Source organism: Alligator mississippiensis, chromosome 3, assembly GCF_030867095.1.
Source record: "Alligator mississippiensis isolate rAllMis1 chromosome 3, rAllMis1, whole genome shotgun sequence".
NCBI classification, from domain to species: domain Eukaryota; kingdom Metazoa; phylum Chordata; order Crocodylia; family Alligatoridae; genus Alligator; species Alligator mississippiensis.
The window spans coordinates 11937433-11952257 of NC_081826.1; the positions used below are offsets into that span (position 1 = coordinate 11937433).

Here is a 14825-nt window from a genome sequence, read left to right on the forward strand (position 1 = left end):
ATCTGCATCTAAAGCAATTGGCAGAGATATTCTGGGCATAGCTAGCAATGTCACCATACAGTGACATTGCCACAGCACTGTGCTTTAGCTATACATGGGGAGTGCGCCACTATGGGACCATAGCTGGATTGCTATGTCGCCACAGCACGTCAGATGGCAATGTAGCTCATCGCTACAAATCGCTGCAGGGCGACGCATAGATGCATCCTCCGAGTACTAATTTTGACATCAATGATCTTATGTCAACTTTTGGATTGCATTGAAGATTCTCCATGAAGTTCAGATAGTTGGGTTTCAACAGGAATACCTGACACTTAGAAGTACACATTGGGACGCAAGACAAAAAACAGACCTTTAAAAAAAGGATCCATTTAAGGGAAGCAAATTGTAGAACTACCCTAGCCTCCATGAAAGGGTCTTCCTGAAATCTAGTCCTGGTTTGTGACAGCTCCAGCAGCAACTCCTCACAGAAGATGAGGCGAGCAGGGGTAATTCCAGTTATCTGGTCTTGATGAGAATATAGAGAAACCCAGTGATGGAAACATCTGCGGTAATGACTGAAAATGCCAAGTCTGATATGGAGTTAGCACCTATAGAAGTAGAGAGAAGTACCTCTTTGGCAGTGCCGAGACAGAGGAACTGGACTTGGGCCCTGAACTTGCTTTCAGCTGAGGAGCATGAATTAATATAGTGATGGCAACTTCTTAGGCTTCTGGGAAGGTGATGTTTTAGGGTTTTTTTCTCCTGAAAGTGATGATCTTTTCCATCCCTTTCTGTCAAATCTTACAAGGATTTTTAGTCCCAGGCTCTGAAGAGGCCCTTAATTCAATGCTCCAAAAGAAAAGCTTGAAACAGATTTCCTCTTGAAGAACCAGGGGCAGTACCATATTTCCTTGCATACCATATGACCCCAAATAAGACATGAACCTTGCTTCTGGAAGGCAGAACAGAGATTTCCCCCCTGCAGTCTCATGTCCTGCAGCTAGCTTTTTCTTGAAGACACTGTGCTACAAGATGGTTGCCAGCTTCTCTACACCTGCCAGGAAGCAAGATGAGGGCACAGCCCAGTGCTAACCTTTTCACAGCCTCTCTCAAATTGGCACCAGTTTTTGGTAAGTTTTGGGGTCTACCTCAGCACTACATATCCACCGTAGGCATGTTTGGAATAAAACTGGTAGCCATCTTGTAGCAGTGTCCTTATTCTTCTATGCCTCCTTGTAGTGAAGTTTTGGTAAAGAAAATCAGCTTCCCCCATTAAAATACACATCCTGATATTTGGGGAAATGCTGCATGCGTAAACATGGTATACCACTTGCTAAAGCAAAAGAGGCTCCTAGGGGGTTTATCAGTGAGCAGCGCAGCAGCCACACAAGAGGAACAGGATTCAAACCCTGGTGATTTACTTTCAACCCTGGCAACTAGTTACTTAGTATCACGGGTATCCCTAGCATATTCTAAAAATGTTAATTCAGAGAGAAAAGCAACAAACTAAGCCATGTAAAGAACTAGCCTGACATCTAATGACAATGTGCAGAGCAAGTGGACCTTGCAGGAATTTTCTCTTATTGATATGAGAAGTCAGGAGAGGAGGGGCAACTAAGTCCAAATCTATGCTTTGTGCATTCAGGTGGAGCATGCAGGATTCAAAATACAGCCCGATGAATGCTGCTGGCCAAAAGAATCCGATTCCACATGCATGGGTGCATGGGCGCATGGGCAAAAGCAGCAGAAACCACGAGAACAGTTATCTGGATGCAAAGTAAAGTATCAGTAATAGAAGGGTAGAAGCTTTATAATGTGGTAATTATTACTCTTGGAAACATTAGTAACCCAGGAACTTCAAATCCAAAATGTGTAGGAAGCCATCCAGTCACCTTAGTTCCTATCTGTACTAACAGAATGGAGGGGAATAAAATGTGCGTTTAATGTAATGCAGGAGTACAAACATTACAATGTATCGACATAATTGAAGATTCACTGCGTCATTTCATTACATGGAATAATTTCAGTTGTTTGGATACCTTTCCGACACATTTTATACTATACCATATTTGCATTTCTTTAAGTTTAAGCTTAGCTTTGGTCTAAAGCCTAGCGTGTAAAGATTTGGGGGATATTTATGCACTCTTTCAATAAAGTACTCATACAGATTTAATCTTAACTCCATTTTAATGCAGTGTGTGACAATATGTTATAATACTAAAAATGCAATGGGAGGGCTTATTGTATATTATGGTTTTAAATTAATTTCCATTATAACTCTCATATTTTTTTTTTTTGAAAGAGAGGTGATAAACAGAGAATATTCTTTTGAAGTTACAAAATATCCCATTACTTTTCTTTGTTACTGTTTTGCAATGATTCTTTCTTAAAAGATGTGTACAGCAGGATACTGATCCAAAACTACCAATCGTTACCATACTATATGCAGCTACAGAAATGTTATAGGTAATAGATACGTTTTAATCTGCAAACACTCAAACAGATTTATTTTCTAACAGATGTTGCCATCAGTGATGCAGAGCATGCCTTGGGAATAGTTTGTGACAATCAATTTAATGAGGAACAGCTGGTTTCAAAGACATTATAAATGACCGAACAACTTCACTGCTCACCTTCAGGGGAAGAGAGTCAGGTGATATCAGGTATGGTGTGCAGGTATACTTTGTTATACGGGCTAATAAGTTATATTAATCTAATTAAGAAGCCTTTTTATAGATCACTCAATTGAAACTAAATTAGTGCCTCTAGTCAACTGTTTATTCGCATAAGCCTAAAAATCCAGGAACAAACTGCATGTTCATGTTTAGGACTTGTGCTACAGAGGGAATGGGAGGATGCAGACTATACTCTCCGGAGCATGGGTATAGGATCTGGTCCATAAGACGTGATCTCTTCAATAATGAAAGACTTTGGGTGATCATACAAGTGATGCAAATTGGCCATTTTTGCGGTTTAATTGCATCACACCATACACATGCAGGGGTTGTTGTTTTTTTTTTTTTTGGGGGGGGGGGGGTTATACATATAATTTAAATTAGTTTGCTACACTGCAAACTAAAACCACATCCGCATAGATATCTGTAATGTTGCAGCTATATGACAGCTCACCCCACCACAGGAGCAATGGGCTGAAGGCAGAAACAGCAAGGGAATGATCCTTTCCCCTCTACCCCCACAGAGCCTGCCCATGTCTCCCGTGGAAGGAGGGGTGAGCTGCCAGCGGGCCAAGCTGTGGGGGGCCCCGGCCCTTCCTTCTGTGGTGGCGGTGGCCCAGGGAGGCACTACCATGTTGGAGGGAAGGACCCTCGCAGCTCAGGGCCTGCTGGCAGCTCACCCCTAGCAGTGGGAAAGGTGGGTAGGCTGTGTGGTAGGGGCAGGGAAATCAGGCCCCTCTTTCCTCTGAGCCCCCCCCCCCCCCCAGCATAGCCTGCCCACACAAGCTGCTGGTGGGCCGAGCAGCCCCTACGCTGCAGGGGGGAAGAGGTGCATGCCCAGGCCCTCCCTCTGTAACGGTGGTGCCCCCCGGGGCTACCCAAGCACGATGCTAGCTGCATGGGTGCTGCCACAGATCACAAGCAGCACCCGCCAGATTCAACTCTTCCTCGAGTCCACAGAGGGAGGGTGGGAGAAGAAGAACTGTGCCCCTCATGTCACAGTAACAGAAGTCCCTAAATTGAAACAGTGTTTTTAAATCACTGCAATTAAAAACCCACCATTTCAATTTAGGGGACTAAACCCATGTCATAGGTACAAGCACCCTTTGAGACCTCCTGCAGAGTAGCTGCTTAGAAAATACAATTGGTCCTCTTCCAGTCTAAGTACCAGAAGATCAAGCACTGGTGCTCTACTAGCTTATTGATGTTCCCACATACTGTAAATTGGACTGCTATGGCTTCCTAAAATGAAAAAGGAACTCTTTGTCCATGAAAATTTCTATTTTTAATATCAAATCTGTGTGTATTTGTTGTGTTGGATAGGAGGAGGAAGATCACTATGTCCCCCAAACTACTAGCTTTCTGTATTAAGTCAAAACGAACATAGCTTTTTTAAAGCAAGTTGTGTTAAGTATCTACCTGTTAAGAACTACATTAAAATAAATTGGATTATTCTTGAACTCAAGTTAAAAAAAAAAATAATTTCCACCCCCCATTTCAAGTTTATACAATAACATGAAAAAAATCCTTACACGGCACACATGAAACTTAACTTAGGTTTCACACCCTAGAATCCCTGTTAATCATGCACAACAGGTTTACATTATACTTAACCATACAGACACTTCTTAAGTGTTTACACACAGAACAATATAATTTCTCTAAATAAGGAAAATGAAATATTTGGCTCTCAGCATATTTTGGGTCATCATAGTTAAGCAGGATTTAAAACCACACTAAAACAGTTTCCATACAAAACTTCTGGTGCAATTAGATGCTTAAGGGGCTTCTTGACTTAAGAAGTTAAAGGACTACCTGGCTAATTCATACTTAAACCCTAGGAAACCAACACTGCAATTTATTTATTTATTTTTTAGTATCACAATTAATAAGAACAAGCAAAAAACTGCAGTAAATTCATTGCAGAATTTGCTTTATTCTTTTAATTTTTCAACTCCCATTTCATTCTCATGCTATATTGGTAAAATGTAATGGAATAGTAAGTAAAAGCACTAAATTTTTTTAGCAATTTGAGCCCCAATGGACTATGACAACTTCCCAAAGATTGAGAAAGAACACAAAGTTGTGTGCTAATAATATACATGAGGTGTAGATCACAGATGTTTCATTGAATTCTAAAATGATAGCTTGCAACCTTGCATATAGACAGGATCATAGAAAAGTAGGTCCCTTCTAGCCCTTCAGAGGTCATCTAGTCTAACCCCTTGCTGGAGGCATGATCATCACTATCCAAACCTTCCCATACAAGTCCTTATATAACCTATATCATAATAGCAACGTAATTAGGCTTGATGCAGCCAAGAGATGCATCCAAGGTTTCACTTACATATTCTCCATATGTTTCCTGTGCTGGCGGTGGTGGAAGAGGCCGGTAACCTGCAGGCGGAGGAACTCCTCTTGCTCTGGGGGCTAGAAGTCCACGACCACGACTGACCGGGCCCCTACTTGGAGGTACCCCCCTAGGGGCAGGTGCCCCTCGTGGTACTCCTGCTGGTGGGGGTGGTACACCTCCACGACCCCTGTGAGCAAGAGGAACATTTGTGGTTAGATGTCACAGTCTAGGTCTTTCCACAGTCATATTTTTCTTGTAGTCTCCTGTCAATTTTGCTCCTGTTGTTCATTATTAGAGCTAGGCAAGAAGAATGGGTAAAGATTCTTCACAAAAAGTTGTCACAGCGTGATTCATAGTTTGGCATTTATCTCTGTAGTTCGATTCAGTTATGTTTACTGTAAAATAACACTGAAAGGCACAGTGATGTGAAAACAATTTTCAACGACATTTATTATCTTGTGACTTTCTGTTGAAAGTGTATGCGGAGGCACCTTAGTAGAGCTTTAGAGACCAGTCAGATTCACAATAACTTTACGGTGATTTGGAAACCTCATTTACAGAAATAAAGGCTGTCGTTAAGTCACACTGTACCCTTTTGATGTATGCACAGAGGAATTGCTCCCAACTCCTTCTGACCCCTGTGTAGAAGCCTTCAAAGGACCATGCTGCAGGAAGCTTGGTGCGGTTAAACAACAAATGTTGTTCTTTTCAGCACTATGGAAAAAGTAATATATATCCCCTGAGTTACATCTATATTGTGAGAGACCGTATAACCAATTACTTCAACATGAAAAGGAAAACCATGCCACTGGTTCATCCTTGCTTCAGGCATGGAGTTAATGGACATCCCTTCTGCAAAAGCCATACAACTAAATTTTCCTATAAAATATTCCATGTGAAGTATATGCCATTAGTAATGTATACCAGGAGCAGCATACATGTGCTGAAGTGACTTACCTTGCTCTTGTGACTGTCTCAAGTGTATTTTTCAAAATGTAAGTGGACTGAACGGTCAGAAAAGGAAGCATGGACCCATGAGGCCAGGGAGAGGGGAGCGACCCCCAGACCTAGATCACCGAAGTACAACTTAAGAAACCATTATTTTTTTTCTGACAGAAGAGTATAGCCCCTGATAGTGATTCTATCTACCAGCAGCTGCACTTCTGTGGCAAATAAGGTTTCTTCATCAGCAGCTGCAAACATTGTAATAGGGTGGGGCAAATGGGGTAGCTACCCCAGATGCCAACTGGGGGGGGGGGGGGGGGGGGCAGAAGAAGATGGAGCCAAAAGGGGCAGTTGCTGCTGGCAGCTGTGTCTGCAGCAACTGGATGTCATTGCCCTGTGCTTCAGGCAGCCACTGGATCCCTATGCTGCTAGCTGCACTAAAAACTTCTTTTCTTGTAGGACTAAAACCTTATAGACAAGTGTACTTAACCAAAAAGGTAAAGCTTTTAATTGTGCCAGATAAGCCTTAAAGTGCGAAATATAGATAAATCAATTTTTCAGAACTACTTAGTTCCTCCATGGAAGCACTAGTTCAACTCCTTTCCTCATGCTCTTGTATATACATCTATGAGGATATGATGCAAGAGTGAAAAAAAGGGGGAGGAGGGGAGGCAAAAAAGCATTAAGAATATCTAGCCGTCTCAATGTCTGAAATTACTTTTACAAACTAGAACTGCTATTTATTACCTTGTACTTATAGCTTGCGTGCCGAAATAAAGATAACCTTTGAAATGCTAGTAAAAATCCCAAAATTAATTTCTTCTATTGACGAGATTTAAAATAAATTAGTTGATATTCTGCATCATTTACTACTGCTGTGTGAATGTCATGTAATATATCGAGTAGCAGCAATAACATACTACTGCACCTTCTCTACCAGAAGACAAGCAATCAACTGTAAATTTAGCCCCAAACTAGCAGATAAGGTACAGCAACCCATGCAAATATATTTCTGCAGAGAATAGATTGTCGATGGGTCTTTATTTATACTCTTCTGAATTTAGCAAAAATATTTTGAGTCACCAGACAACAAAGGCTAGGTTGGCCTTGTGGATAAAGTACAGGATGTGGGCTCTGCCCCTGCCTCTACCACACACTCCTGCATGACCTTCATTAAGCTACTGGCACCTCACGTTTCTTACTAGTGAAATCATTTTTACTTATTGCCTTGCATCACAACTGAATTTATTAATAACTGAAAAAATAACTCTCTTGTTAGAATTTAAAAATGCAACATTTTATCATAATCAAAAGCAAATACATATGCAATTACTCTTATAATAATTAATCAAAATAGCATCAAAAAGCAACAATTTTAAACAGCATTATACATCAAGCGCTGGCAAACTGTGCGCCAAAAAATATTAACTGGTGGTCTGCTGAGTATTTATTTGTCAGAAGGTGCTCAACCTATTTTGCAGCTGCTTCTACAGATTTAACAATGAAAGGTCCAGATACCTGATGAAAAATAGCTGTCAAGGAAAAAGCAAACCTAATACTTGTTAGGAAGAGGAATTTGTAGTCATCAGCAAGGTCAGTATAAAGCAAAAAACGGGGGGGGGGGGGGGAGAAAGAAATAAGCACCGTCAACTATGCCAGACGCAGCCATGTCCTTGCGCGCATTCCCGAGAGATGCAAAAGACAGGGCAGACAAGTGCAGGAAACTGAGATGGGGAAGATGAATGGGGAATAGGGGAGATGAAAGTTGTTGAGAAAAGAGATAATTGGCTGACCAGGCATTAGTCACTAAAAGAGATGGTGTAGGACCACAAATCCCACACCCCTTAATTTTCCCTCCCCATTCCCCATCACAGATAAAGCTGCTGCTCCTCCATCCCCTCCGCTTGCACCAGGAATCTGACTACTCACCCCTACACTTCCTCCTCTTAAACTCCACCTCCGCAATTTTTTTTCCATTTGTTCTGGTTTATTTGCCAGAGAAGTACATCTCTGGATGATGTGGATTTTATCTTTAAAGCACACCTCTCACCTCACCGCACCCTGTCCAAGCACCATTGAGTGAGTTTATGGGTGAACAAAATGCAAAGTATTATTTACAACAGCTGCTCGGAGTGAACCTCCCTTTCACCACAGAATCTCTAACCTGACTTTTATTGTCTGTATAACCCGAAAAGGGTTTTCCAAGTCTTCAATTACCTTTTACTAGCCATCCTTGCTATCCATGATTTCATCTGTCATCTTTGACCCCATCAGGAAATTTGCTCTTGAAAGCTTGTCCTTATCTTGACTTCCAGGAGGTGCATCTACTCCCGACTTGTTTTCTTACACCCAAGCCAAAGTCTCAGCCTGCTTCTGCATCATGTTCTCACGAGTGTCTTGCCATAAGATCAAAGTTCAAAACACAGCTAAAACAAACTTCTTAGTATGTCCCCTAAGTCGACCCCATCTCCCACTGTCTCAACACAACCGCCTCCTGCCAGTCACCTCCATGACATCCTTGACTCAGACCTGTTGCAAGGTCTTCACACACCAGATGCATCTAAATCTGGCAGATACTTTCTGAATAGAATCTCAATCCACAGAGCTAAATCGTTTCTAAGAGTTCATCATTTCTTATGCTAGTCTTGGAAATAGTCATATGTATCACCAAATTTGAGATAAGTGAAAGAGCAAGACCTTCTATCCAGGAAACTCTATTTTTAAAGGTACCAACAGTCAAAACCAGAGCCCTACCTGGCGCCAACATGCCGATGCATCCGATAAAGGCAAAAAAAGTGCTCCCAGAAGCCAGTAGTGGTTTGGGGGAGGAATCCTTCCTCACCCCAAATGGCAACCAGCTAATGTTTATAAAAAGAGTACAGACACTTTGCACTACAGGAACTACCTCAATACCCCAACATGGGGTCCATATGCCACAACTCTCAATCCTACATGCTGCCTCGTGCTGGTAAAACTCCCCATCCTATCATGCCGTCTCTTCCATAAACGTATTCAGCTCAGTCTTAACGAGATGCAAATGAATTAGCCACCATCGCTTTGTTTGGCAAAGATAAACTCACAACTTTGCTTCTCTGAATCGAATGTCTTCTTGTAAATTCCCATCTAAATGCATCTGTAGCCAGTTTGTAGCCATTTGACCTTGTGCTGGTGTTGTTTTGCAGCCTAAAAAGCTTTTATTTCCCTAATATTTGCCCCATATCTGTACTCCAAGTGATATTCCTTTAACTCTCAGGTTTGCATAACAAGACAATCACTTTTAATCTTCTTTCATAAGAAAAAGGGTCTCCAGTATTGTACATGGCATATTACCTTCTTTTCTCTATTGCATGTACACCACAATACACCCTGCCCAGGCCCCTCTTTCCTACTCGCATGTTCTGTCTATGCCATTTTATAGGTGAAGTCCTTGTTATTGGCCCTTAAGTACAGGACTTTGCACTTCATTCTATTAAATCTGCATTCCAGTTCTTATGCTCCATTCCACAACATCTAAATTCTTGTATAACCCAGTCCTCTTCTGGACTGGCAATGACTGTCAGCTTAAATGTCACCTGCAAGCTTCACGACAACATCTGAAATTTTGAGTGCCAAGATCACTGGTAAGTGTTAAATGGGATAGATCCCAAAACCAATCCCACCACTAGGGATCACTATCCAGTTAGAAAACTCACTTTGCTGTAGTTGTCCTTCAACCCATCTCTTTTTCTACTTCATGACTGTAGGACTGATCCCTGTCCTCTCCAGTTCAGTTAATCATTTCCCATAAGATACTGTATCAAAAGTTTGGCTTCAATGCAGATAAATGCAGTCCACTGTATACCACCCTCCTCCCCCTGCAAAAGAAACTACCCTTCTTATAAAAGAATTAAATTAGTCTGAAACTATCATCCTGATAAATTTGTGATGTATTTTGGACCATTTCCTTCCATATTTTTAACTATTCTTCCCTTCAGTATGTACTTTAAGATGTTATGCACTGTTGAAGTGCAGGTCTGTAATGCTCAAATAACTTGCTCCTTGTTTTGAAAATGGGCACTATATTTGTAGCTCTCCTGTCACAGGGTGCCATCTCTGACTTGACTGATTCCGTCAGGATTCGTGCTAGAGGAGCCGCTATTTTGTATGATAAATCCTTCAATGTTCTAGCATACAGATTACCAGGGCACCTCAACTTTGACAGAGCAAGCAATCTAAGTTGTCCTTTGAATAGGGGTGCACCCATAAAGATTTTTTCAGCTGATACCGATGACTGATTATTAACTAGCCATGTCGCCCAATACCAAACTGACTGCTGATATGCAGCTTGGTGGCTTGGAGAACAGCATCTGGCTGGTAAGTCTGTTGGTGAGAAGGGACATGGGGGGGGGGAAGGGAGGGGGGCCCCTCGATCAGCCCGGCCCATGCCCCTTCCACCCCCAGACTTACCGACTGGACACTGCTCTTCAAACTCCCAGGCTGCATTCCTGGCTGTGGTTGCATGCACATGGCATTTAAAAAAATTGGCAACATTATTGGCCACAAAGTAACTTGTTCAGCACTTTAACTATGCCTACAGTGCCTTTCATTTACACCCTTGCTTCATCATGCAGTGGTTTCACTTCTTCCTTCCAGGTTCTCTCAAAATTGTATGATTGAAGATATTTTAAACAGCATTAGTTTGCTATTAGTTTTAATATTCTACATAAAGGATTTTCAACAGAGATTTTATGCATTCCTCCTTTGTTTCTGCATTTAACCACGGAAAGACATCCCTTCTTATTAATCAGACTCCTTTTCCATTCTTTTATACCTTCTGCTTATTCCCAATAGCTTATTTGAGGTTCCTGTTTCTGTCGTAGCTTCTTATACAACAGATCTGGCTCCATCATGGCTCCCTTCCCATCAGACACACAGGCCAGCCTCTGCTCAGCTCATCAGTAGAGGCCCACAAGCAGATCCTCCTCTCTTCATAAATGCCCACGTTTGGGGCAGAAACAAGGAAAAGGATAGAGGTAGACTACAAATAACACTTAGAGGTAACAGGCCTTATAAAACACAGCCCAAAGCTTAAACGCACTAAGTGAAATATAGTAGTATCACCAGTCACACCTATGCCATGTCCCCTGCAATTAAACAAGAAAAAAAAACCTGTATATTTAAAGTGTACTAGTCATCTCACCTACTTTTTCTGTAAAATTAAAGGGAAGAGTAACTGACCAACGATTAAAATATACTACTCCAAAAGCTGGTGTAGCAGGTACAAGTATTTGGCAAATATATTATTCAGCGAATTCCACAAGTAGTTTAAGGTAACTGGCAAATAGTATCCAATTTATGAAAATACCCAGATATTTTATAAAATACTAAAGAGAAAAAAAAAAAAAAAATCACTGAACATTTTCATCTCTTCCCCAGTCTGCCACATGCCACATCGAGGCTGCCCATGCCACAGGTTGGCCATCCATGCTCTAAAGCAGTAGTCTCCAACCTTTGTGAGTAGGTGATCACCTTTGGCATTTAAAAGAAACCCAAAGTCTACTGTGCGCTGCCACCCCTTCACCCCATCCAGCGAGTAAGTCTGTGATGGGAAGGAGGAAGCAAATCAAGGCAGAGGGAGAAAAAAAAATTGGGGATGAGCCTCCCCAGCAGGCAAGTCCCACCCGGCCGTGGCCCCACTCTACTTACCCCTGCTCCTGCAGCACTGTCCTTCACCGCAGGGGCCTCGATCTAAACCCCGCTCCTTCCCTCCCCCACAGACTGGGGCACGCGTGTATATGTATGCGGGCGCCCAGCCTCAGATCAACTCCAAGATCTACCAGTGGATCAAGATCCACTGGTTGGTGACCACTGCTTTAAAGCTTCTGAGCCTGCTTCAAGAGCGGTGATAATAAAGAATCTAGACTTTTCTATTTTGTGACCTCCTATAGTTAGTTTCTTCCTCAGTGTTTAGCCAGCTCTACACCTTTTATTTCTACACTACTTCTTTTGGAGTGATGTGCAGCAAACTGCCCCAGAGGGAAAAGATTCCTACCTTCCTGAAAGGACTAGGGAATTAGTGTCAAAAGTTTTCAAAATACACAAAAATACATTTAAACCGTTTTGAATTACTACCTAACAAAGATACTAGATACTAATAAAAGTGACTATTGGTCTTTTAAGCTAAAAACAAGCAAAACCACAAATGTTATGTTGGCAATATTTACAATAGCCATAACAGTACCCTGAAGCTAAATCAACCCTGTTGTATTAAGATGCATTTTATTTGGAATTAGCATGGAAATGCGCCACTAATGACTCTCCTGAAATACATACTTAATTTCAATGATTGCAATTATCATCAATAAGTATTTGGCTGTTCTACCTAACGCTGATATTTGATCAACTCTCAAGTGTATGACTTACAACAGAGAAGCTAAATTAAAGAGGACTTCTTGAATACATAAAATGAGAAAACTTTACTTTTGGCTCGTTCTGTTAGGATTGAAGACATTTCACTAAATATTTTAAATACATTTCTTATTAACTGAAGGGGCAAAGGAAAAGTAAATACATTTCATCATAATATGTTTAGCACAATATTGAACAATTGTTTATTATAAAGATATAGTTTCTGTGTGAATTCCCAACACAAGACTAATCTCTCAAAAATTAACATGGCCCTGCAGTTCAAGAAACTAAAGAAATCCCTCTTCCCTTAAACAGGGCTTGGGAAAGCGATGATTTCTTGAAGGTTTTTAAGTTCCAGTGTTATAATTACAATCCAAAGCTTAAAAGGAATTTGTTTTAGACATTTGTGTTCCTTTTCTTTAATTTGCACTCACTAACCAAGTTAAAAAATAAAAACATACTAGCTGGATACACGATTGTCATTTAGTGTCTTTTAGGCTGTATCATAGCCAGCAGCATGACAAATAGGAACACGCTTTCTTAGAAGTATACATTTTGCATTAATAGTCTCAGAATCCTATAGAACTTAAAAGTATCAGCTATTGGCAACTTGATTCTCTACATACCAGTGTTTCCTAATCACTGACAATTTTGTTTCACTAGAAGAGAAAGGGAACTAGAGACTGTTGGAAGGTGGCTTTCAAAAATCACCTTGAAGGTTGCGCTAGCTGTAACCACTTAATACAATTACCTTCTTTAAAATGACATGACTAAACATATTAAAGATGCAAGAACAAGATATTTTTGTACAAAATACTGGAGGGAAGCAACAATATGCATTTAAGTGGGAGTACATATTGCGACTTTTCAAGAGCTAGAAACAGAAAGCAAAAAAAAAAAAAAAAAAAAAAATACGTATGCATTTTTTCCTGTCTGCATCAGACCTGGAATAGTACTGTTTAAACAATGTTATTTTTATATTTACTCTAGTTTCACTGTTTGAATGAGGAGCACTCCTGACACTTAGGAAGACATCGCCAGCAAATCTAGTTTCTCTTAGAGACATGTTACACTGTCTGTTTGGGTGAGAGAGAAAAGAATGATTAGGTCCATGTATGGTACCTGTTCCATCCCGTAAAGGGTGTTCCCATTACTGAACAGCAGCAAAGGGTAGGAAAGATGCAATTTTTCCTCTGTTTCATGGTTTGACCGACTGCCTGAAGTATCTGCTCCACAAACAAGTATATTTAAGAATTCCTTCAACCTCTCTCTCCTTGTATTTAATTTCTTGAAGGACTTTACTCCCTCCCCCCTCCACACTCAATTGGGGCTCACAGCTTTGGAAAAATTTCCAAATGCTTCAAAACACTATTTGACAGAGTCCATTTCTGATATTTAGGTCCTTCCATTTTTAAATATGCACTGGCAAGAGCACAGATGCTGGATAAAAACATTTTTTTCCTGAGCAACTGAGGGCAGAGATTAGTAGAGCTTGTGGAGATTTCTCCTCTTGCAACTTGCTGCACCTGCATGGTTGTTAACTGTCTGTTTAGGAAGAAAAGGTCTAATTTTAGCAATTTATTTATCCCGTACCATAAAAATAATTCACTGATGCCAATGAATTTCGATGGGAATGGCAGGTGCATCTTCATCTTTCCATAAGACTGTCCCCATTAATAATTCAAGTGTTGGCATCTATGACTGTAGTACTAGTTACTTCCAGCCCTAAACAGTTGTGCTTTGCTGAACTGTGCCGTTAAACTCTTATAAATTAAATATATGGTGTTGTGATCTCACAATATTGCCTGGTATTATAAGCTGCTCTTTCCAACAGAAACTATAGCATGAGGCTGCACTCTCTTTCAATATACTCGTTCAAATCCCATCATGGGAATAAAATATGGACAGGTAGTGTTAAAACAGTCTCAACTATTATGTTATTAATAAATATTTTATGCTATAAGTTCTGCTCTCACTAAAGTGTCGCATTCATTGGCATGAATTCAAGTTGTAATAGTCGAGCTTTGTTTAATTCAAATGTATTCCCCAAACAATAAAAGGGATACAAAACCTTTCCTTGCATCATCTTAAGGTATGTCCAGTCAAACCAGACTTTCAGTTTATTTTGCATCGTACATATTTTTCTAACCTTTTCTCATCCAAACAATACTTTGGGTTTTAAATAGCCAGAACAAACCAGCACATCTTGCCTACACTTTGAAACTGGCACTACTCTTGCTCTTTTTAAGTGAACAGCAGCATGCATTAGATAGGCACATTAAACTAGACTGTTATAGGAAAGGAAGCCTGAAGTTAACGTTACATTTGGACTGGAAAAAAAGTTTCATGGTTCTGATGTGTGGTTTGATTGTGTGCAAGGGGGATTGAGCTGGTGGCTGAAAAGCCTCAGATTTCTCAGAAGGCCTTGAAAGTGGTCTTCTTACTTCAGACCCTAGACCAGTGTTTCCCAACCGGTGTGCCGC

The 14825-nt window shown here is 40.8% G+C and overlaps 1 protein-coding gene across 6 annotated transcripts in view; it reads right to left on the reverse strand.

The window, feature by feature from the left end:
• The window catches only part of KHDRBS3 (KH RNA binding domain containing, signal transduction associated 3), a 187575-nt gene that overhangs the window by 57464 nt on the left and 115286 nt on the right, over positions 1-14825 (reverse strand). For all 6 annotated transcript variants that reach the window (XR_001374058.3, XM_059723717.1, XM_059723715.1 and 3 more), the window contains one exon: positions 5005-5197. Coding sequence is in view for 5 of the 6 variants with exons in the window: in XM_059723717.1 (XP_059579700.1) it covers positions 5005-5197 (193 nt within the window). In the remaining variant the exon portion in view is untranslated. The remainder of the gene's footprint in view (positions 1-5004; positions 5198-14825) is intronic.